At 41.4% G+C, this 25,431-nt stretch overlaps 2 protein-coding genes across 2 annotated transcripts in view; one reads left to right on the forward strand and one right to left on the reverse strand.

Moving 5' to 3' along the window:
- The window catches only part of METTL15 (methyltransferase like 15), a 211,298-nt gene extending 199,147 nt beyond the window's left edge, over positions 1-12,151 (reverse strand). Inside the window, 4 exon segments of the mRNA XM_050955402.1 lie at positions 8,560-8,852; positions 11,212-11,244; positions 11,247-11,371; positions 11,777-12,151. Of these exon segments, the coding sequence (XP_050811359.1) occupies positions 8,560-8,852; positions 11,212-11,244; positions 11,247-11,371; positions 11,777-11,787 (462 nt within the window). The 5' untranslated portion in view covers positions 11,788-12,151.
- Positions 12,152-12,905: 754 nt separating this feature from the next.
- KIF18A (kinesin family member 18A) overlaps positions 12,906-25,431 on the forward strand; it is a 137,476-nt gene continuing 124,950 nt past the window's right edge. The window contains exons 1-4 of the mRNA XM_050955287.1: positions 12,906-12,958; positions 17,968-18,365; positions 18,631-18,788; positions 20,083-20,187. Of these exons, the coding sequence (XP_050811244.1) occupies positions 18,038-18,365; positions 18,631-18,788; positions 20,083-20,187 (591 nt within the window). The 5' untranslated portion in view covers positions 12,906-12,958; positions 17,968-18,037. The remainder of the gene's footprint in view (positions 12,959-17,967; positions 18,366-18,630; positions 18,789-20,082; positions 20,188-25,431) is intronic.

A 25,431-nucleotide genomic window follows, 5' to 3' on the forward strand; every position in this document is an offset into this window, starting at 1 on the left:
AAACTGAAGACCATTAAAAACAATATATATTCCTCCTGTCACTCTAGGAGACCGAGCTTACAAAACCTTTAAAGGTATGTCCACAAAGTGAGCAGCAGCAAGCCTGCTACTGAGACAGGCTACTGAGGTTCATGCTACAATGCTATTCATAGCTGTGTACACATTCGGGCTTTGGCTTGGAAGCCTAGGGAAGACTTCAGGGCCCGAGCTCCAGTTGGAGCCACAACAACATCTATACAACTGTATTTAGCACCATAGCATGAGCCCAGTCTGTCAACTCCGCTTTTGGAACTTGCTGACGCAGCCTGTGTAGACATATCCTTACTGGACACTTGGATATGAGAAAGGAACTGACCAATTATACTCTGAGCAGCCGTAAAATAACAGTGAAGTGTGAATTTGGAAGACTGAAGGAAAGGTGCAAGTGTCTTATGACAAAGCTGGATGCTTCTGAAAAATTTGCACCTCATGTTATAGCTGCTTGCTGCATTTTGCACATCTATGGGAGCAAGACCGAGAACCTCAACAAGAGTGGGAAGGTAGAGAGGAACAGACTTGCAGAACTCTGTGTACAGCCAAAGAGGATGCCTTTGCAAAATGTCCCAACTGGCCAGGAGAAGCAAGGTCAGGGAAGCTCTAAGATGAGGTTTATCTGTATACACAAACTGTCTCATTTGATAAAACTAGCATCTGATTTAACCTTGTTTCTACCAAGCAGGCTACACACCAAAGGATCACAGAGTTGAAGGACTGTCCCCTTGCCCCCAACTCTGACACAACAGTTTTAGGCAAAACCATTAAAAAAACCTAACAGTTTGCCTAACAGGCATAGACCAGAAAGCATTTTTTTTAAACATGTGACCCTAGACCAGGATGCTATTGTGTTTAAAGTAGAAGTGTAGATGTCATCAGGTAGTAATTTATTATATTTCTTATTCACACCTAGATCAGATATAACACATTTCCTCTTGTCTTAAAGGGAGTTTAGATATTACACATCAAACATGATGTCTGTTCTGAAGCACTCCAAATGCTAGTTTCTTATGGATATGCAATATCCCAGAAATATTACTACAAGTCTCATATGAGAATAACTTAAAAATCAAAGTTTCATCCTCTGGAAAATATATTAAAAGTCACTGATAGTAAAACTCTCTTTCATATCAGCACATCTATGATGCAAAAGAGAGTAATTAAAGCAAACGATTCATACAAGGGGAAAACTAGTAAAAATCAAGATGAAAGCTAGGAAGAAAAATAATTGCATGTGGATGAATCAGATATGCAGTCTGAGGAGTTACACTTGTTTTTTTATTACCCTTGAAGATTAAGGGAACTGTGAAAACTGAAGTCGTTCAGACAACAGTTATCAAATAAGAGTAAAGAACAGTGGTGGACTAAAAAAAAAACCAAAACCTAAAATACAGTTTAGTCAATATAATGAATTTAAAAAGAGGAAATTACTTTTCTGTGAATTTACTGCAACAGACTTTTCATTGAACAGAAAATGAACTAGATGGATAGAGACTCATTTATACTGTGTGCTTCAGAGAATGCACTACCATAGGGACTTGAAGGAAACAGGCTCTAAAGCAATAAAGAGACTCATGAAGGTAACTGGAAAATACTATTGCTTAAATCCATGACAGACCAATTCCTCGTAGGAGACAGCCAACAAGAATATTTACCTGGGGGTGGGGGAACGGGAGCAGAGGCAGGGGGTGTTAAACATATCATTAGTGCTGAAGTTCTCTTTTTTCTCTCATCAGCACCAGATGCCCAGAAACTTCCTTTTTGTTTGTTTGTTTTTTAATACTTGACTCTTTTCTCTGTTTCTCAGTTGTGAATGAATTTTCAGTCTTCATGTATGTTGTTAGGAAGCACTATAAATAACGTTAAAGACCTGCTGACTGATCAAAGTTAGAATAGGAGTATCCACTCCCTATCAGATTTTCCATGTATTACTCTACCCTTTAGGTTTTCAGATACTGAAGAAAATAAAAGCTGACATCAGCTTTCATATTCTCTACTGTGTTCAAAGCAGGGATAAGAGAAATCCTTTTATGTGGGAAAAAAACAAGTTCCAAATATTAAGGAACTCTGGCATATTTTACATACACATATTAAAATACACACAAATATTGCAGCCTGTTTATGAAGATAACCTTTAGAATGTAAATCAATGCAACACTGCCCTGATTCTACAGCCAAGATGATAAATGATAGCACTGAGTGAAGTTCCACCATTCATCTCAGTGATATACAGACTCTAAATTTAACTTAACATTTTATTGTTGACCCTTGCACTAGCATAACCCATCTGACCCACTGTCACTGACTTCATCCTATTTATTTGCATAGAACTAAAACTGCAGGTTTTAGAACACCTGATATTCTCTGATGCTTCAAATACTTGATACTCCTACTATGGTTTTTAAAAGTGACAAAAAAGCTGTTTACACTTATCCATTAACAATGGCGGAATCCCAGATAAAGCACATGGGATTGTGTGGATCTTCTATTGAACTTAGTTGAGCAGCAGTAACAGTTCACTTTGATAACCCAATAAATCTTTCTAAATGAGTTCCTTTGTGTTTTGCAATGATGTCTTCCAACAGTGAACCATAAAGCTAAAATGAAATTTCAGTTAAGCCTAGATTTATATGTAGAATACCCCCAACTAATCTGGCTGTGTCATTCCACACTAAACCACGACTCCAGTTCAGTGGTAGGCAACCTATGGCACGCATGCCTAAGGTGGCACGTGAGCTGATTTTCAGTGGCACTCACACTGCCCAGGTCCTGGCCACCAGTCCAGGGGGCTCTGCATTTTAATTTAATTTTAAATGAAGCTTCTTAAACATTTTAAAAACCTTATTTACTTTACATACAACAATAGTTTAGTTATATATTATATTATAGACTTATAGAAAGAGACCCTCTAAAAACATTAAAATGTATTACTGGCACGCAAAACCTTAAATGAGAGTGAATGAATGAAGACTTGGCACACCACTTCTGAAAGGTTGCTGACCCCTGCTCTAGTTCCTTTTATGGTTTTGTTTTTTTTAAAAGGAGTTCCCGTCTCCTCCCCATCCAAAGAAATCCACTAGCATTTCCTGGCTGATGAACTGCACCATTCTAAGACATAAGAAACTTCTGTTATCTCCACCATCACAGAATGAAGCATGTGTGTTTGAAGTAATGGTAGATACACGGCAGTTTCCTGTTTCCACAGGAGTTTGGCAAGCTGCATCCTTTCACCATCATTGTATAGGTATTGATTGGTTGATGGATAAGCTTAAAGTTGGTGACACTGAGCTGAACACTATCATACTATGAGATCTTGAATACACTGAAAAAATGTCTTGTTCGCACAATATAGTGAATCACAGCAGCTGACAGCCAGTCTGGTTGGGCAAGAAGCAACATGCATTGGTTTGGTTAATCCCAAACTAAACCCTTGGCCATTACCATTAAGCAGCCTCCAACTCCAAATTACAACCAATTTAGTGTTAACCTCTTTAGACAGGATATCAAACAGATGGCAACTGTCAAGTATCTGGCTTACACCATAAACAGTGCTGGAGGATGCTCGAAATACATGGAGACTTGTATAACAGCAGCTGCTTCATGTTTCTAGCCATTTAGCGACCTCAGTGGAGACATTGTGACATCAACCTTGCTACAAATCTGTGAATCTATAGAATCACAATTATACAAATTTACAGTAGAGCAGTGATATGGGTACTGAAGAAGGCTGAGGAGCAGCAGATTAATGTTTTCATTTCATCAGCTGCTCCACAATAAGTGGCAGGATAACATCAGCAATGACAATATTTATAGCTGAAACCAGCAACGACCTCCATCAGAATTGGTTTAGTTTCAGCAACTGTCTTCATACAGACATATTATTAGGATTAAAAGCCAATTGCAGAGCATGTTTACCAAGGAATTCCATTCTATGGCCAAAAAACTCAGTGGCACTATCAGATCACCAGTGACAGACCTAGACTGAACATCCAGTCAGATGTCTTAAGGATTTAGCTAGAGATCAATCTGAGGCTAGGTCTACACTGGAGGGGAGGGGGAGATGTCAACCTAAGATATGCAACTTCAGCTACGTAAATAGTGCAGCTAAAGTTGGCATATCTTGGGTCGATTTACCTGGCCATGAGGACGGCAGCGAGTCAACCGCTGCTGCTCCCCTGTCGACTCCGCTTCCGCCTCTCACCGCGGTGGAGTTCCAGAGTCGACGGCAGAGTGATCGGGAATCCATTTTATCGCGACTATACTAGACACGATAAATCAATCCCCAATAGATAGATCACTACCCACCGATCTGGCGGGTAGTGTAGACATGTCCTAAGTGATGCTCAATCTGCAAGGAGGCTATGTTCCCTTGGGATTTCCCTTGATGATGATGACCACTGAATCAGAGAGCCTAACAGGTTGCACAAAAAATTAAGGCCCAGATTTTTAAAGGTATCTAGGGATCAGTGTGTTCAGTGTGGCAATGCCTAACTGATTAGGAGCCTAGCTCTTATTTTCAAAAGAGACTTAGGTACGCAGCAGCCTAAATCCCATTGACAGTCAAAGAATTTGGTTTTACCTTTTTTCTTAAAAAAAAAAAAACCTAAGAAATTACACACAAGCACAAATACCTATCTTACAAGAATGTTGTTTATGGTGCAAAGACAACCACTCAAAATTTAAGAAATACATTATGATACACAATACACAATCCCTGCTTCAGATGATACAGAGCAGAGATACACAAGGCATCAGAATTAAGGCTGGACAGGCCATCGTAAAACTAGCATTTCCTAACTTTCAAATGTTGGACTTTGCAACTTTAACAATGTTCTTTTAATAGAGGGTGCGTGTGTGTGTGCGCGCGCCGCGTGTGTAATGATATACATTAGTGGTGGGCAACCTGCGGCCCATAGGCTGCATGCAGCCTGTCAGGGTAATCCTCTGGTGGGCCATGAGACAATTTGTTTACATTGACTTTCTCCAGATACTACCGCCAGCAGCTCCCAGTGGCCGCAGTTCATTGTTTCTGGCCAATGGGAGCTGCGGGAAACGGCGACTAGCATCTTGCGCCACTTCCTGCAGCTCCCATTGGTTGGGAATGGCGAACCGCGGCCACTGGGAGCTGCAGCTGGCCGTGCCTGCGGAAAGTCAATGTAAACAAACTGTTTCGCGGCTGGCCAGTAGATTATCCTGATGGGTCACGTGCAGACCGCAAGCCACAGGTTGCCCACCACTGATATATATGCTAACAAACAAACACACACACATACACAAAACCATATGACTTGTACTCACGACTGAACAAGTGTGTGGCCAAAGTGAACCTTGCAGGCCAACTGTCCCACAAAGTTCTAAAATGCAATTTGGTTTCCTGATGTCTTCATCTTGACTATACAGAGCTGAAATCTGAAAAATGCAGGTGCCAGCATACAAAGTTCCATCTTAATCCACAGATGGAGCAACTCATGTGGATTCCTATATTCTCCACTGGCTGCACCTCCATGTTCATGATGAGGATGAGGACATGCTCAATCTGTTCCAATTATTGAAAACTGTGTCCCTTTATTCATCAAAAGCTCTCAGCATGACCCTCAGTTGTACAAGGTGTGACAGATCCAGACCAGCGGGGTACAGGAGTCTGATAGAGGGCAGATATACTGGTCACTGGATGAGTAGTTTTCTGTTCCCTGAGTGACCAGAGCAGGGGCTGCACTAGAGTAATCAGGAACCTGCTAAAACCAGTTAAAACAGGCAGGATAATTAAGACATCTGGAGCCAATTAAGAAACTGCTAGAATCAATTAGGACAGGCTAGCTAATCAGAGCACCTGAGTTTAAAAAAGGGCCTCACTTCAATTTATGGCGTGCATGTGAGGAGCTGGGAGCTGAGAGTGAGAAGACATATTGCTGAAAGACTGAGGAATACAAGCATTATCAGGCACCAGGAGAAAGGTCCGGTGGTGAGGATAAAGAAGATGTTGGGAGGAGACCATGGGGAAGTAGCCCAGGGAATTGTAGCTGCCGTGCAGCTGTACCAGGAGGAGCTCTAGACACCATGTGGGTCAGGAAACAGCCCAGAGACCTTTCCCACTGGTAGAAGCCACAGTCCAGCTCAATTTCTCCTGTGTCTGATCAGGAGTTGGGAGGTTTGGGGGGAACCCAGAGTAGAGAGTGGGCTGGGGTTCCCCCCAAAGCTCCCAACTCCTGATCAGACACAGGAGGAATTGAGCTGGACTGTGGCTTCTACCAGAGGGGAAGGTCTCTGGGCTGTTTCCCAACCCACATTGTGAATCTGTGAGGTGAGAAAATCCATCAGTAAGTGCAGGACCCACCAAGATAGAGGAGGAACTTTGTCACAAAGGTTTGAACATCCATGCATTAAACTGAGAATTCACCAACATCCTGATGGAGGGCTAGGATGGCTGACATTAAACAACAATAAAACTACCTTACATTTATAACCTATCACTAAAAATTCCCAAAGCAATTTGCAAGGTAGGAAAGATTTATTGTCCTCATTTTATAGATAGGAATGTATCTTGCCTCTCAAATTACTTAGCAAGTATTTTTACATTAAGTTAGAACCTATGAATTAGTCCAAAAAGAACTTAAATTTATTAAAGTAATATAGCCCTTGTGCAAACTACAGTTTATTATTAAAAACAGATACTTTACAGATATCACTGTTACAGTTTACATACTCAGTTATCAGTTCACATGTAAAAATTCAACACTCAGATTTTGACAGCAATCTTAATTCTGACCCATAACAGGGCTTTGGAGCTATGCTGCGGATCCACTCCACCTCTAGGCAAAAATCTGCAGCTCCACTGCTCCGTACTCCGCTCCAAAGCCCTGACCCAGAAGACCTATTTGTAAACTCTATCAAAGTATATTTGACTGGCATGTATTGTATATCTTGAACTGTATAAAGTAAGCAATTAGTGATGCACATATTGCAAGAGTTATGCTACTGACACTCAATCAATTATAAATTCTTCTCTCTTGTTTCATATTTGGTTTCTCAATTCATCTAAAAGTGACCCATCAATTTCAAGACCACAACAATCCTCAGAAGGTCACAAATCATGGCTTTATAAGGGATTTCACCTGACCTTCGGAAACTCTTTTGATTCCTGGACATGTTACAAACCCTGTGCATCATTTTCCCATTCTTGGGCTCTATGTCATTTTGAAAGATGACACTTGTTTAACTATTGTAAAAACAGACTATTTACAGTAAGTAACCAGTGTTTTAAATCATTTAAACACTTGTTACATTGTAATTTTTTTCCAGAAAAAGCCTCACAGAGATAACAAAAGAACAATAAACTCATAGGAAGCCAACATTCTAAAGAATAACAATTAAATTTCACAGACCAACACATCTGAATTGTAAATATGTAACACTGTAAATAGAATCCTTTTAGTTCAATACCATATTTAAGATATCACAGACCCAAACATTTTACTCATGTTTAATTGTTTGGTGGATTGAGTCCTAACATTCTATTTATTTTAAGTGATTTGGCAGTTAAGTACTTTGCAGTTAAATGTCACTACCATATTAAAAACACATATTATACACACAGGATTTGTTTTCAAAGGCTCCTCAGGGATTTAGGTGCTCAAGTCCCACTGAGTTTCACAAGCACCAGGGGAAAAAAGAAATCTAATAAAAGAGACCTAAAACCTGCCATGATTATATATACACATCGGGTTCTCAACCTTTTTCTTTCTGAGCTCCCCAACATGCTATAAAAAGTCTGCGGTCCATCTGTGGCACAACAACTAGCTTTCTGCATACAAAAGCCAGGGCCAGCCATTAGAGGGTAGCAAGCAGGGGAATTGCCCAGAGCTCCATGCCACAGGGGTCCCCCATGAAGCTAAGCTGCTCAGGCTTTGGCTTCAGTCCCGGGTGGTGGAGCTCAGGGCCTCAGGCTTCAGTCCCGTGCAGTGGGGTTTCAGCTTTCTACTGAGAGCCGCCGTGAGTTTGAGGCTGGTCCTGCTTGCAGAAGTCCCGGAAACCTGCTCACGGCCCCCCATGGGGCCCCAGACCCCTGGTTGAGAACCACTGATATATACCATTTAGTTTAAGACCTAATTGGACATATGTCCTGCATTATACCCTGAAGCCTACAAGAAGCAGCTATTTCATCAGAAATTCATTAACTGAGAATTCCCTGCTACCTATGGTATCTAGGAACATAGAGCAGAAGTGACCCAGTAAAACTCATCTGTCAGGACTGGATACAGAAGCAGGGGAATATATAAACATTTACTATAATTTTGACAAATACTATAATTTGATTTTCCAGAGTACAAGATTAATGAATCCTGTGATGGTAAACATAAAACCTTAATCTGAATCACAAATCAATTTAACACAGTAGAGCTCTTAGCAGCACAAGTTGCAGAGTGTGGTTTTTATTTCTCTACCAAATAAATAATCTTAGGACAATACAGAGTTACAATCCAAATTTGGGGAAAAAATTATATATGACTAAGAAATCATTTAACTCACCTGTCCTTGTTGGGGTGATAAACAATTAACAACTTCTTTCACCATCACAGGTATGTGTGGTCTTCGACAATCTTCATCATTTGCACTTTGATGTAGCTTTTGAATTTCATGGTTATACATCGTTTGTTTTTTAATTCCATAGTTATAAGTCACTTCCAGCCTTTCTGCTGAAGAATGAATATTTCTGGCCCAAATACTTACATTTATTGAGCTAGTTTCTAAACTGGACAGAAGCAATCGTTTGTAGAGTTGGCACAAATATTGAAACAGCACCATACTGTAGTTAGGCCAACCTGGAAAAACAAATATTGGAAACAATTTTAAAGTACGTATTTTAAATAATGGATTGTGTGACTGCCTTTTTGTACTTCCCCTTCCTGTCCCAACCTATGGTACAAAGTCCCAGAGAAACACTACATTGGCAGAAATTTAGATATACAGTTTCCATTATAATCTCCAGTGGTGGTATCCTTTCAGGATTTCTCCAAGGCTCTCCACTCAAGCCACAATGCTTCTCTTTACGTATTACCATAAAACTTTTGTCTCCTCTCTAGCCTATGATTCTGACTGTGGCATGACATATTGAGGATACTAGTATTAAAATGAAGTATATGGTAAATGATATGTGACCATATCTGAGCACAAAGTATACAAGTAAAGCCAGGCTTCATTATTTTAAAAAAGTATTACTGTCCTTTCTATGGTTAACATGCTTTCAACATTAGCATACCACAGCACAATTAATTTTGTAGTGTTCCCTGTAACCAGTGAAAATAGCAAAATGAGAGTCCAACACTGTAGTTGATTTAATACGGTGCTAGAATCACGTTATGATCAATAAAAACATTTACAGCAGTGCACGATAACATCATGTAATCAAATCTCATACTTTAAAACATCAACTGTTCCAACATTGGGTGAGACATGAAACATCAGACCATTTGTCTGGTCAAGAATAGCTATTTTCATCAGTTTCATATTGTTCGTGAAGATGACTTACGCTTCTTTCATACTACATCATACCTAGATGACAAACCAGAAGAGTACACCTACTCTCTTCTTTATTTTAGTAGTGGAGTGCTATATCCTTTAGGCCAGTGCTTCTCAACCCACAGGCTGCTTGCAGCCCAATCAGCCCATATGACATCCTTGGGGCCATACAGGTAGTACATATGAGTGGCTGCAGCCCATATAACACATAGAAAGCTGCATATGCAGCCTACAGTGGTAAATAGGTTGAGAACCACTGCTTTAGGCTAAACTTTTCTTTTCATAACAGAATGAATTGGCAGTTAGCTGCAAAGAGGTAAAAAGATGGGTTTTATTTACAGGAATTTTACATTTGTTTTCTGAGCAAATACCTCCTTCAGTCCCACATTTCATATGCTCTCTTACCATGCAAAAAAGAAAACACAGACATAAGGCCATCTGACAATATGCCATAATGTATTTTTATTATTAATGGAGACAATGTCTAATCCCATGATGCAATTTATCTACCCAATTTTTATATATTCTATTGATTCAGGTCTACCCATCATTCAGTCACCTGTTTTGTTTGCCACAAAATGGGAACATGCTGAATGCTCATTTTAGGAAAGTTACCTTCATTATAATCTATGCCCCACTTGTTAAATAGCTCCACAGTTTAAAAAGGTAAACAAATTAGGCAAGTTCTCTGTAATCAGATAGATATTTTCTTGTTCTCCAGAAACTGTTTAAGAAACTGATGGATCAAATTACCTACAAGGTACTTATCAATAGCTACCATCAATTGACCTATCCCACCCAGGGCAAATAAGCAAAATGTATAATATTGGAGATAAAATTGTTGAAAAGGTGCTTGTCTCCTTATTTAATTCAGAAATGTACCTCACACTATGGCCTTGTTCCTGCAGTGAGCCCTCTCTAAGAAGACTGTTTCACTCCCCTAAAAATCACTACAAGATCAGAGCCAACATTAAAAATCATTTGTCTACATCCTTAACCAGAATTGCTTTATGTAGTCATATGAACCCAGCAAGATGTTATACATATATATTATACTCAAGCTCAATTCATATCCCAGAAAAATGTATTGATAAGTTACTTCACAGCACTCTCATTTTAGGCAACTTTTTTGTTTAAAAAAGCAGAAGTCATATTTCTTCTAAAATTCATGCCAATAAGTATTTCGATGTATTGTTTGGACTGGGAATTTGTAAGTGACAACGTTGCTGTCATTTGCTGAAATGCAACTAGAAGTGAAGATGTAGCAGATGTATAGTCTCCGGTGCAGAAGAGTGAATGAACCTCAGCGAGCACTTGGGGCTTGCGACACACCCCAAACCTGGGGCGTGGAGGGGGGCAGGAGTGAGTATATGTGCTTCGGGGGATAACAGCCCCATCCCACAGCGGCTGGGACGGGCGCTCTAGCCAAAGGAGGGGGGGGGGGCGAGACAGAAGCATCGCGGGAAACGTTAACTCGTCAACGGACGCTCCGCGGCGTCTGGCTTTACTGCGCGTCTCTAACGAGGCTGCGAAGTCTCTACACCGGAGAGTGTTTGAGGGTCGGCCTGCCCAACCCCCCTCTTCCAGCCGGGCCGCCCCAGTCTGCTCCTCCTCTCCCCCCGCAGGCAGGGGACACTGTGGGAACAAGGGCCCAGTACTCACTGCAGATCACGCCGCTGCCCCTCTCTCGCTGCGGGGTATCAGTGCACAGCCAGCCCGGCCTCCCCTCCCCTGGCAACAAAGCACCGGTGTTTTCAGTTCCGCCTGCATGTTGCTGCCGCGACGGCAGCCCCCACCTGTCTCATGTGGGAGCAGAGAGTCCCTGAAGGACCAGGGAGATGTAAACGCCTGGAGAGAAGTGGCCCCCAAGAAACCGTTCAGGATCTCCCCAGGGCCCCAGCGTGGTGCAGCCCTCTCTCAACAGCCACATTACAGTAGCCTCAAGCCCGCCCCGGGTACCTCCCCCATTCCCCGAAGGGCACTATCCTCGATCACCCACACCAGCTCCTAGCTGTGCACAGCCCGCTTCCCCCGCCACCAGCCATATACAAACACCTGCCCCTGTATACAGACACTACGCACCCCTTGAAACATGCAATACCAGTCAGCACGCCTGCCAACTGCAGACAAACTCACTAACACGCTTGTCAGTTGCATACTACCACTTCCTGCACATGACCCACACGCATCATCCCGTCTTATGCAATGCAATTCGATACAGTAATACCTTATTGGCATGAAAAGCTATGCAACGTTGCGAACGTTTTAAAAGACACCTCGGGTATCTGCCAGTGGCAGGTATGTACGATGGACCTGCCCAGGTCAGGGTTTCGCACTGGGGTTTTATCTCCGACACGTATTTGTCATTAATATCACAACCCCTGGTGCCCCCACACCTACCTCTCTGCTGCATAGAAACATATGCATAAATCTACCTCAGGTACATACCAACCTCTTCTCACTCACTCACATACACCCACACAATCACCACTACAGTTGTACACACACAGCCTTCGCACACATCCTAGCTGTACTACAGAAGTGCCAGTCACGACTTCAAACATTAAGGCTGAGTAAAGTTTTAGTCCAATCCATCAATAACATGTGGGCATACATACTAAACTATTGTTAGTTTCCCAATCTTTGTTCTAATATCCTTGAATGAATTTTGATGCTAGAAGCAGGGCTTGTTGCACCCATGTTACATGGTTACACGGGTGTAACATACTACGTGCTGTGAGCCTGTGTATGCAATATGTGGAGACAACCGCATAGGGCAAAAGACTGTGCGAATAGTCGTTTGCCTTTTAAAATGAAATGTGGTTGATTTCTACAATATTCACCAGTTTAATTGTTATAAAATTTGCTCAGCTACCTGTACAACTATCTGTGATTTATTCATCTAAAATGCTGTACAACGTGGCATGTAGCCTCTTGAGTACCATGCGCACCCCTACCCGGGGGCTTAATGCATCTTCTCCCACTCACCCCTTTGTGCACGATGGATTGCTGGTCCCCCGCCTCCCACCCTCCACCCCAGGCAGCCCAGGACCCTGAAAGGGGCTTCCCGGAATTATATTCCCCTTTCTCACGTGACAGCACCCAAAAGGAACAAGCGGCATAAGCACAGATCCTTAGGCACGGGGCACGTTTTCCAAAAAGGAAGAATAACACCAGCCCCAGCACTGGGCCTACCAGGACTGAACTGAGGCCGGACGGATCCCTGCTCCGATCAAACCAGTCCCGCTTGCCCTCGGCGCGGTCGCACTAGAGACGTCATGGCAGTTCGGGCCAATGAGGTGGCGAGGGGAGGCGGGCCGCTTGTGTTTGAATTTGCTCAGTGTGCGGCTAGAGAAGGAGGTGACGGGGATGCGGCCTGGGCAGAGCCAGTAGTGCCCCCCGCCCGCAGGTGAGTGCGGCCCCCACTGCCCCATGCGCCAGCCTCTCCCTGGCCGGCGGAGGAAGCCCCTGGCACCTCGGGCCAAGCTGCGGGTGGGGTGGAGGTGTCTGAACGGGCTGGAGCCGCCGCCCGCAGAGGAGTCTGGCCCGGCGCCGGCGCTGGCGGGGCGACCAGGCTTTGTTACAGCTGTCTGACACTACGTGCAAATAATAATGGTGATATCCTAGAGACGGGAGCTTGTAGCTGCTGTATAAAGGACTTTGTATTCTGGTTATGAGAGGCCTGGTCGTCATCATCATCATGATAAAGGTGCTGCGAATTAAAGGGAAGCTGTCAGTTTAAAACTTCCTGAGAAACGTTTACTTCATACCTAACTCGTAAGATTATTCTAAAAGGAAAAATCCTGTTTTCAATGTATTGGATAGCACTTGTGTGTAGCTAGTTTCCTCCTTTCCCCTGTGTAATCAGGTTTCCCTCTCCTTTGTGTGGCCCTTTCACACAGTGTCAGAAAGATAATATGCTTCTGAAATGCTCAGTCTTGCAAGAGTCATGAGAATCTGTAACATGGGACTCTCTGCAGGATCAGGTCCAAAGACTTTAAAAGCAAAAACAAATAGAATTTAGGGACAGGTGTAATGCCTGAAATTACCTTTGACTCCTTTGAAATTATCTAATTTAAAATTAACAATGTTCCTGTATATTACTTTTGCCACCAGACCACTAGAGTTTTATAGGTTTCAAAGTAGCAGCCATGCTAGTCTGTATCTGCAAAAAGAACTTGTGGCACCTTAGAGACTAACAAATTTATTTGAGCATAAGCTATGTTAAATATTTTGTTTGGGGTTTGTTTATACTCAAGTGATTTAATGTTAGTAGAGGGGACAAATCAAGGCCATTATATTTTTTACATAAAGTGATATTTACTGTTTTTTAAAAATCTGGTGAAACTAAGATTAGGGTTTACTGGGTGATATTAATGGTGGTAACTTGCTGCAAAGGTGCCTGACTAATTGAGAAATACAGTAGCAGTCATTTCCTAACTGTTTAAAAATAATCCATTTTTACTGGAGCTTTCTAAGGAATTCTGACAATGCTAGGGTTGGAACTATTTTGGGATGTTTTAAAATCATTTAGAATGTTTCATTTTTAATTGAGGATTTTATTTTGGAAGATAATGTAAAGTAAGTTATACTATCTATGTTTGCATTCACCCAGCATGTAGGGTGTATGGGATTCATAGAAGCACTGTGCATCACAGAAAAACTTTCAGGATGATGAAATAGCACTCCTTTATAAACTCCCAATCCTGAATCTGCCCGATAAACAAATTCAATTTATTTTGTAGTTTCCCACATCATCAGGAACTATAGAAATCTGTGGTCACCTAGAGTTCATCTTTACCAGCTAATATGTTAAAATACAAGTAACCTTGTTTACTTTTTAGGCTTTTAATATATTATCTAACGGCTTTAAAAACAAAAATAAAAAAACCTTTTATCCAGGTTTAGACAAGGCCTTAGGAAAACAGCACTGCAACAATTCACATTTGTATACTTATATTCATAATCATGAGGGCTAAAACTCTTTAATAAATGTTAACTAAACAATAGCTTAGTGCCCTTCATGATCACACTCGCCTACTTTCCAATGGTAACTTTATCTCTTCAAAAACAGACTCCAAAGAGAGACTGCTGACTTGAATTAATATGCAAATTAGATACAATAAACTTAGGTTTAAACAGACTGGGAATGGTTGGGTCATTACACTAACTGAATCTATTTCTCCATGTTCAGTTCTCCTCACACCTTCTATGGGTCATCTCGATTATTACTTCAAACGTTTTTTTTTCTCTTGCTGATGATAGCTCATCTCAATTGATGGGCCTCTTACAGTTGGCATGTGAACTTCCACCTTTTCATTTTCTCTGTATGTATAAATATCTTCTGTCTATGTGTTCCATTCTATGCATCCGAAGAAGTGAGCTATAGCCCACGAAAAGCTTATGCTGAAATAAGTGTTAGTCTGTAAGGTGGACAAGTACTCCTGTTCTTTTTCCTCTCTGTGAGTGAATTTGTTTTCAAGCCTTGCCGTGAATTTTTAAATTAAATATACCTCTATTTAGACCCCCATCTACACTGTTGAAAGGCACAGCTTTTAAAAATCAATTCAATTTCAAATGGCCAGTGTTAATCAATTATTTTTAATCCAGTTATGATCCCTCCATACTGATGGAAAAGCTATGCTAATTGAACTAATTTGAAATCGTTTCCTAGCAGTCTCTTTATTTAGCATTAATCATTTAATTGGTGATATGTTTTAAGATAAGTATCCAGTTTATGCATTTATCCAGTATAGCTGGATGTATCTCGCAACCTGATTTTTCCACAGGACTGTGGCTCCCACTTTGATTATGTAAAGAGTCTAATAGTCTATAGACTGCCGTTTTTATTTTTTAGTTATTTAGATGGCAGACACTTGGTACATAAAAGGTAAAAAGTGATATTTGCAATGCTGTCAGCTAAAATGTGTTGGATTCCTGCCGTATGGTTAGCAGGATTTTATGGACTTTCTATAGTATCTTGTTCATCAGCACAAGTAGTTTAGTATAATAAGCTAACAAATATCTTTGATTCACTTACTGATATCGTAGGGTGGGGATTCAGGCCTAGCAGAGAAATCAAGAATAAATGCACATATTATATAATTATATATAATATTTTTTTTTTAGATTTTTTTCCGATAACAGAATATGAAGTCTTCACATTTGTCACCTAAATTTGTCTTGAGTTGATAGGATTTTTTTTATTTTTTACAGTATTTAGGTAACAAGTACCATAAAAAATTTTTATCCATCCCATTTTTATTTAAATCTTTTTTATCTTGTTTTTGTTTTAAATCCTGTTTAAAATTAAATCTAAATTTAGTACAACATATGTTGTAAATATGAAACCTCTTTTGATAAGAGAAGAGATGTAAGGTTGTTTTGTTTAATAAAAATAAATTTTATATGCTTTTCTGTATGCTTAATTACATTCCAGTTACCATCCTAATACGCATACATAATGAGCAAAAGTTTAATTATTTAGTAAATTGATATATTGCTTAATATACTAAAAACATGCAACTTATAAGAGTCTGAAAATATTAAGTATATAAATATAGTGTAACCTTTTAAGTACCAAAAAGATGTACCAAATCTAGTGTAAAGGCTCTGTTTAGCTGTTTTTATAGCTCTATAAATTAATAAGAATGGACTTTTTTATTTAAAAAATAGCTAAAGTACAAATGGAAAAGTTGACTAAAATCAACTATATAAATTAAGGCTTTCCTGTAGGTGATTTAAATCAATCCACCCTGAATGATGATCTCTGAAGTACTTTGGCTGGGACTTGGTGATCTTACAGGTACCTGATTATTACGTTTGGCATTGTGTGGAGTGTTAACAGTGCTCAGAGGAATAGGACCGAGGAAAGGGGTAGAGAGAGTGAGAAAGTTGGTTGACTGTAGATCTATCCTGCTACTGCAAACGTGCAGCTTAGATTCGTTAAAAGTTGTCTTCCCTCCTGCCATTTTGAGATAACATAATTACTTGTGAGAGCAGTTCACATATGGCTGGCTGTACACTCAGGCCCCATTCCTGTAAATTGCTCCGTGCCATGTCTGTTGACTTCCATGCAGCTTGGCATGGGTATGTGGGTTTGCCTGTGCTAAATGGACTGGGGCATAAATAGAGCCCTGTGTTGGACTTTTTTGCAATATGAAATGAAAAATTCACACAGTGGCAGCAGCTCCTATATGTCTGGGCCCAGCTCCTCACTCTGGGCTTTGTGACCTGGCACACAGGATTACAGCACCACTCTGGTATTGGGCCCAGCTGTCCCTCTGTTACTGTCATGAAGGGCAAGTGGCCAGATCAAATTCCAGTGTTGTTACAACCTGGAGCCTTGGGCTGCTCACAGTGCCACTCAGATTTAGCTTGACTATGACGCAGGGATGGGCAGGCCAAACCTGAGTGATGCTGCAACTACGTGCACTGGGTTGCAACACCTGGAACAGGGAGTCTTAAAAATTCCCTGCTGCTACAACATTCAGTTCAAGCAAGAGTAACAACTATGAATGCTCCCCCTCTTGCCCCACTTCTACTCAAGCAGCATATAGATTTCTGGTCAGTGCGTCGGAGGAGATACTTAAGAGACCAAGCAATAAACAGAAATAAAGTAGAACAAAAACTGCTGATCGATGCTGAGTGTAGGATTGTGAACCAAAGATTCTATGGACGATATACTGAATTATTGTGATATGGATATGATCCCTTTGTTTGAAGATCTTTGATAGCACGCTGTGGGGAAGCTTGTGCAGCTACTACTACTTGTTCCATGTATATACTGGGTTTCAGTTTCCATTGCTTTCAGTCCTACAAAGAAAATAATTAGTTAAAAATAAATTTAAAAAACCCTACTTTTTATTTCTGATTTATTACTGACTGAAATGACAAGAAAAGAAAACCAAAAATACTGATTTACCCCAAATTCTGATTATTGTTGGCTTTAAATCACAAGCTTTCAGGAATGGGTCAACACTTGATTTGAAAGACGTACATATGTACTGCTAAGTCAGCATAGGTTCATTAGCATGTAGTATATACATCAATCAACTAATGCAACATCAGGAAGCAGTAAAGTTCAAGGGCCAAGCTGTTTTACAGTCCTCAACTGGTTTCTGTAACCTGTCAAAACCTGACACAAAAACATAACTTATACTATATGGAGAAGAGGAGAGGTTGAAAATACTGTAATTTTTTAGGGTAATAGTTGATCTGATTGCCTTTTTAAAAAAAAAAAAGGCAAATGGCTGTAGATTGATCTTAAGTAGTATATTTCTTATATTGTTAAGTCTTGACAAAATAACTTTTTAATAAATTAGAAAATTGAGGTTGTGTGTTTGGATATGGGCTAATTGTAAAGCTGTAGCTACTTTCTGACTTCTAAAATCATCTAATAATTGTTTTCATTTACAGAAGAGATATCAGTTGGTTGGTCTGGAGAATTGTTTTTGGCAACAAAGAAGAATTAAACCAAAGTATCATCATGTCTACTGCTACCCAGGAAGATATTTGCAATCATGTGAGAGTGGTGGTCCGTGTCCGTCCACAGAATCAAAAAGAAAAAGATGGCAACTTCAGCAAAGTGCTTCATGTTGTAGACAAGCACATGCTGGTCTTTGATCCAAAAGAAGAAGAAGTTAGCTTCTTTCATGGGAAGAAAATAGCATGTAGAGATATTAACAAGAGGAAAAACAAGGATCTCAAATTTGTATTTGATGCTGTTTTTGATGAAAATTCATCTCAATTAGAAGTTTTTGAACACACTACGAAAACTGTGCTTGATGGCTTTTTAAATGGATACAATTGTACAGGTAACTTTTCAGTTTGTCTCCATGAATTGACCAAATCATATTTAATTTCTGGAAGTCTCACTTAGGTACTAAAATTGATTTTGAACAATTGCAGCTTCATCACTAGCAGTCAGAGGCAGGAGATTCACTTTTTATTTTGTCTCTCTTTTTACAGACACAGGAGAAGACCTGTTTTGTAAGAAATTAATATTGGGGTTATAGTAGATTTCATAACTGGTGTAGTGATATGGTACTCATACTTAAACTAATCTTTCTGAAAATTCAGTGCTTGCATATGGTGCAACAGGAGCAGGAAAGACCTACACCATGCTGGGCTCACCTAAAGAACCCGGAGTGATGTATCTAACCATGATGGACCTTTACAATTGCATGGATCAAATAAAAGAAGAGAAACTGTGTACTGTTGCAGTTTCATATCTAGAGGTAAGCTAACAGCTATATTCTGTGTATTGCTATCAATAAAGAATATTTTCATATATAAAATACAGTTAAACCTGTGTGAAGCAACTATTACGGAGTTTCACAAACTGGATGCTTAAGAGAGATGTCCTAATAAAAATGGAGCAGAACTGGGCTCAACGGTTTGGAGATGGTTTTTAGGGTAAATCTTAAAATAGGATGTTACCCGGTAAGAACATTTTTGTTTCTAAAGATTTCATTGAATACTCCAATGATCAGTATTTTCCAAATATTATAATTATATATACACACACATTATGTGCAACAAAATATCCTTGAGTTCCCTGATAACTGCAGGGCTGAGCACAACTGAAATGCCTATGAATAGTTTGGAATCACTTGACTGCAATTCAGGCTCAGTTTTTCCCCTATCAGTTATGAGACTTTTTCAAGTTGTTCTGAGGTTGCTACAGTAGTGCTTAAATTAAAAGGTTTTCTCTGATGGAATTGAGAAAACAGCTTTTTGAAGATAAGGGCATTTCAACTGAAGCTGCTTTGCCAGTGGCTTGTAGAGTAAGTTCTCTACTACCACCTCCTTCTGTTGTTGGTTGTACTTGACCCCTTCTCTGTATCACAATGCTACTCTTGCACATTGCTCTCCCATTGCTTTCAGGAGCAGCAGCAGCTGTAACAAATGAAAACAATGTGATCTTTCAACTCCAGCTAGAGCACAAAGAAAACATGTAGGATCAGTACAGATGTGCTACAGTGTTTCTGTATTAAACATAAACGTGTCTTTCACTGCATTCTACTGAAGTGCTTCACTGACAAAAAAGGTTTGCGTATGTTGCTGCTACATAAAACTCCCCATCAAACTCCACCTTTTCACCAACCAGTGGCAGGATTGTGTCCCTTTCACTGCTGCTGCCTCCAGTGCCATTGGGAGAGGGCTACTTTCATAAAAAGTAGCAAAGAGGATTCAAGGTTAAGATTGTGGTAAAGGTTATAGATTTTGAAGCCTAATGTAACCCCTTAGAATAAGAAATAAGACTTGAACAAATGTGTACTTACCTCACTGAATTTTAGCAAACCATGATGTCCCGATATAATTTGTAACACTTAGCAATTTAACTGATAAATTATACTCTGCAGATGAGCATTAATCCTGGGGAAAGAGTTGGCTAAAATTTTTCTCCTACAGAATTAAGCTTGTTTTTAGTTTGAACAAACAGGAATACATGAAAGTGGAGCAAAATTATTGTTAAATCTCAAGCACAATAAGATTTAATTTTTAAAGTGTTTTTAATTTCTTCTGCAGGTCTACAATGAACAGATCCGTGACCTGTTAGTAAATTCAGGACCACTGGCTGTCCGTGAAGATACCCAGAAAGGGGTGGTAGTTCAAGGATTAACATTACATCAGGTATGTAAATAATACTTTTATCTTTCATAACACTATCCTCTGAAGATCACTCATTTTAAGGCCATGTTAACACTACAAACCTTGGTCAAGATGAGAGCAGCGTCTGCATAAAGCTGCCATATTTAGTAGTCGTGCACAAGCCATATACTGGGTTCCTTGCATTGGCGCTATGCGTACTTGCCACTTGTGTCAGTGCACCATGCAGTGCACTACGGGTATGCAGTATGCAATCAGCTAGCACACTCTTTTGGGAAATTTTTGGCAATGCGTTGTGGAGCAGAAACGAGTTGCACAGGGGTGATTGGGTGCAAAGGGTCAGCTTCCTAGCATATAATTGTCTTCATCCCATAATGTCATCTGTATCCATCATTTTTGCACCTCTTTTTTTAAAAAAGAAATACCATGAACCCACATGGTCCCCCTCTCAAATTTTCCCTTCGCTCCAAGGGTATTTGAGAGGCATCCGGGCCTGGGGATCTTTGGTGTGATGGTGGTGTAATGAATTGCACTCGCATGGTGTTCTTGGGACAGTTGGCCTTGATATGTCCCAGTTCATTACACTTAAAGCATCTTCCATCTGATGGGTCACTGGGCCGAGGTGAGTTACTGGAGACTGGTGAGGTGGACGAATAGGGCGTCTGTAGCTTGACTTGGGTTGTATGTGGGGTTTTTGGCTGTCCTCGGTTTGTAGGGTTTATGGTCGGTGTGCCCTCTGGGGTATTCGTTCCCCTTGACAGTAGCTTTCTTGCTTTCTGCCACTTCCATCCATTTGGCTTCAATCTCCCCCGCCTCAGCGAGATCTTTGGGTTTTCCATCTTGTATGTACCGTGTGATGTCTTCAGGAACACCATCCAAGAACTGCTCCATTTGTATGAGGAGGTGCAGTTCTTCCAAGGTTTTAACATTGTGTCCTGATATCCAGGCCTCATAATTTCTTGAAACGTAGTAGGCGTGTTTGGGAAATGACACATCCGGTTTCCACTTTTGGGTTCTGAAGCGCCGACGGGCATGATCTGGGGTTATCCCCATTCTGTATCTGGCCTTGGTTTGAAAAAGTTTATAGTCATTCATTTGCTGCTTAGGCATTTCAGCTGCCACCTCTGCTAAAGGTCCACTGAGCTGTGACCTCAATTCTACCATGTACTGGTCTTCGGGGATGCTGTACCCAAGACAGGCTCTTTTAAAATTTTTTAAGAAGGCCTTGGTGTCATCACCTGCCTTGTAGGTGGGAAATTTTCTGTGCTGTGGAGCAATAATTGGCACCGGGCTGTTAGGGTTGGCTGGCACATGCAGCCCAGCTTTTGCCAAGTCCAGTTCATGTTTTTTTTGTTTTTCCTTCTTTTTATTTTTTTTTTTTTTTTTTCCGTTTCTTTTTGTTGTTTTTTCATGTCTCGGCGGTGGGCCGCCTCTTCTTCTTCTAGTTTTCTTTTGTGTGCTCCCTGTTTGATTTGTTCTTCTTTCTTTCATCTTCATTTCTTTTTGTTTTATTTTTAGTTGTTGCCTGTGTTTAGCTTTTTTGATTTGTTCTTCGGCCTCAATTTTTGCCTTAGAAGTCATGGTTCCTGTTTTTTTGGGTTGGGGTGCCCTCCGGTGTTTATCTTCTGCACTGCAGGCTCTGTTGCCTCCTAGAGTCTGCCTAGCAACAGTGCCTTTAGCTAATCTTTAATGTTAAGTAAACCTGAAAAACCACTTTATTTGCATGTATATAGTGCTGGTAATGACTCTCAATGGGAGTGCTATTGCATGACAAAAGACCTGTAACAGCTCCTTAATGGCTTCTTGCTTAATATGCAAGCCACAAACTACCAGAGAGAGCAGAAAAAAAAATCCTCTTTTTAAACCCAAACTGTTTCTCTCTGCTAAAAAGCCCTTAGCAGAGAAGAGAAAAAATAATATTCCTACTGGCTTCTGGATTTTGTCTATCCCCACCGCTGCCACCATATCATACCTTTAGTCCCAGATTTGGACCTTAGCGTCCAAAATATGGGGGTTAGCATGAAAACCTCCAAGCTTAGTTACCAGCTTGGACCTGGTACTTGCTGCCACCACCCAAAAAATTAGAGTGTTTTGGGGCACTCTGGTCCCCCTGAAAAACCTTCCCTGGGGACCCCAAGACCCAAATCCCTTGAGTCTCACAACAAAGGGAAATAATCCTTTTTCCCTTCTCCCCCTCCAGGTGCTCCTGGAGAGATACACAGACACAAGCTCTGTGAATCCAAACAGAGTGACTCCCCCTCTCCGTTCCCAGTCCTGGAAACAAAAGCACTTTCCTCTTCACCCAGAGGGAATGCAAAATCAGGCTAGCAAATCCAACACACACAGATCTCCCCCTTGATTTCTTCCTCCCACCAATTCCCTGGTGAGTACAGACTCAATTTTCCTGAAATTTCCCAGTAAAGAAAACTTAAACAGGTTTTAAAAAGAAAGAAAAATACATACAAATGGTCTCTCTGTATTAAGGTGACAAAATACAGGGTTAATTGCTTAAAAGAAATATGAATAAACAGCCTTATTCAAAAAGAATACAAATCAAAGCACTCCAGCACTTATATTTATGCAAATACCAAAGAAAAGAAACCATATAACTTACTATCTGATTTCTTTGTCCTTACACTTAGAAACAGAAGATTAGAAAGCAGAAACTACTTCTTCAAAGCTCAGAGAAAGCAGGCAGACAGAAAACAAAGACCTCAGACACAAAATTCCCTCCACCCAAAGTTGAAAAAATCCAGTTTCCTGATTGGTCCTCTGGTTAGGTGCTTCAGGTGAAAGAGACATTAACCCTTAGCTATCTCTTTATGACAAGCAGAAACGAGTTGCACAGGGGTGATTGGGTGCAAAGGGTCAGCTTCCTAGCATATAATTGTCTTCATCCCATAATGTCATCTGTATCCATCATTTTTGCACCTCTTTTTTTAAAAAAGAAATACCATGAACCCACATGGTCCCCCTCGCTGTCTGCCATCTCTGATAGAAGCGTAGTGCAGAGCTGCGCAGTCTCCGTCATTGTAAGTGTTGCAAGCACAGGACACACAATCCTCCAGTATTTGCAGAGTTGAATCAGTGGGGAATTCAACCACTTCTTGGGGGACAGATTGCTATTGGACATAGCAAGAGCAAGAACCAGTTCAAGGTTGCTGGTGGAGTTCACAGAGCAGCTGCAGATAGTGGAGTGCTGCTTCTAGACTCGAGAAACAAGCACTGACTGGTGGGATCGTATTGTAATGCAGGCTTGTGATAATGAGCAGTAGCTGCAGTACTTTTGGATGCACATGGTCATTCCTACATATGTGTGCCAAGCTCACCTCAGGGCTTGTCTACATCACAAAGTTGCAGCGCTGGTGAGGGGGTTACAGCGCTGCAACTTAGGAGGTGTACACATCTGCAGGGCATCACCAGTGCTGCAACTCCCTGTTTGCAGCGCTGGCCGTACTCCCGTTTTGTCTCGGGTGTAGAGGATCCAGCGCTGGTGATCCAGCGCTGGTAATCAAGTGTAGACACTTACCAGTGCTTTTCTTGACCTCCGTGGAATAAGCAGGTATCCCAGCATACCTGAGGAAGCCTCTCTGGTAATCAAGCAGGTCTCCTTCCCCGCGGTTTGCTCCGGTGTTCTCCGAATTCCCCCCCCAAGCGGGTCTCCTTCCCCGCGGTTTGCAGGGGCGTTCAGGGAACGCGAGAGCAAACCGCGGGGAAGCAGGTCTCCTTCCCCGGTTTGCTCTCGCGTTCCCCGAACCCCCGAGCAAGCAGGTCTCCTTCCCCGGTTTGCTCTCGCGTTCCCCGAACCCCCGAGCAAGCAGGTCTCCTTCCCCGCAGTTTGCTCCAGTGTTCCCCGAACCCCCCTGCAAACCGCGGGAAAGGAGACCTGCTTGCTCGGGGGTTCGGGGAACGCGAGAGCAAACCGGGGAAGGAGACCTGCTTCCCCATGGTTTGCTCTCGCGTTCCCCGAACCCCCGTGTAAGCAGGTCTCCTTCCCCGGTTTGCTCTCGCGTTCCCCGAGCCCCCCTTGAAGCCGCCCAACAGCACTGCAGTGTGGCCACATCTAACACCACTTGCAGCGCTGGTTGCTGTAAGTGTGGCCACTCTGCAGCGCTGGCCCTATACAGCTGTACTAATACAGCTTTAACAACCAGCGCTGCAAAATTGTAGATGTAGACATACCCTCAGTCCTTAATGCAGGGACACCAGAATGAGAGTTCCACTAACAGTGGAAAAGTGAGTGGTGGTCACCCTGTGGAACCTTGCCATTCTAGATTGCTACCAGTCATTTGGAAAATCCATTGTGGAGGCTGTTGTCCTGAAAGTGTGCAGGGCCATTAATCTTCAGCTATGCAGGATTGTGACTCTCAGCAACATGCAGAACATAGTGCATTGATTTACAGCAATGGGATTCCTGAACTGCAATGGAACAATAGCATTTTGGCACCAGACTACCTTGCCATAGACTACATCAACAGAAATGGCTATTTTTCCATGGTTATGCAAGCATTGAGGTATTACTAGGGATGCTTCATCACTGTTGGCTGGTCATGGATGGTGCATGATGATCCTATCTTTAAGAACACAGGACTGTTCAGAAAGTTACAAGGAGGGACTTTCTTTCCTGACAAGCGGACTACCATTGTGATATTGGAAATGGCATAGCGATCCTGGAGGACCCTGCCTCCCACTTACTTCCCTGGCTCATGAGGCTGTACGCTGGCCACCTTGACACCAACAAAAGATTCAACTACTGGCTCAGCAGGTGCATAATGACGAATAAGCTTTTAGTAAATTAAAGGAACATTGGCATTTACTCACAAGACTGGACCTCAGTAGAAAAAATGGTTATAACTGCCTGCTGTGTTCTGCATAATATCTGTGAAGCAAAGGAGGAAACGTTGCTACTGTGGCAGAGGTGGAGTGGCTGTGTGCTGAGTTTGAACAGCTAGATGCAAGGTATTAGAAGACCTCCGTATGGAGCTATATGGCACAAACAGGCTTTGAAAGAGCACTTTAACAGTGAGCCACTGTAATGTTTTGAGGTGTATTGGGTCCTGTTATGAATTGTGTGGTGCTTGATGTGCATCAGTGAATGACGCTTAGCAGACCTATTAATTTGGTGACATTTGCTATACATCTATCATTATACACTTTTGTCACTGATCCTATGAGTTGTTCCACTGTGTAGTAACAAGTAAGTGGGTGCTCTTAGAATTGCTAGGCACTCTGCAGCATATGTTGGGAACCATGAATTATTTTCCAAAT

The sequence above is a fragment of the Gopherus flavomarginatus genome, chromosome 5, assembly GCF_025201925.1.
Source record: "Gopherus flavomarginatus isolate rGopFla2 chromosome 5, rGopFla2.mat.asm, whole genome shotgun sequence".
NCBI lineage: Eukaryota > Metazoa > Chordata > Testudines > Testudinidae > Gopherus > Gopherus flavomarginatus.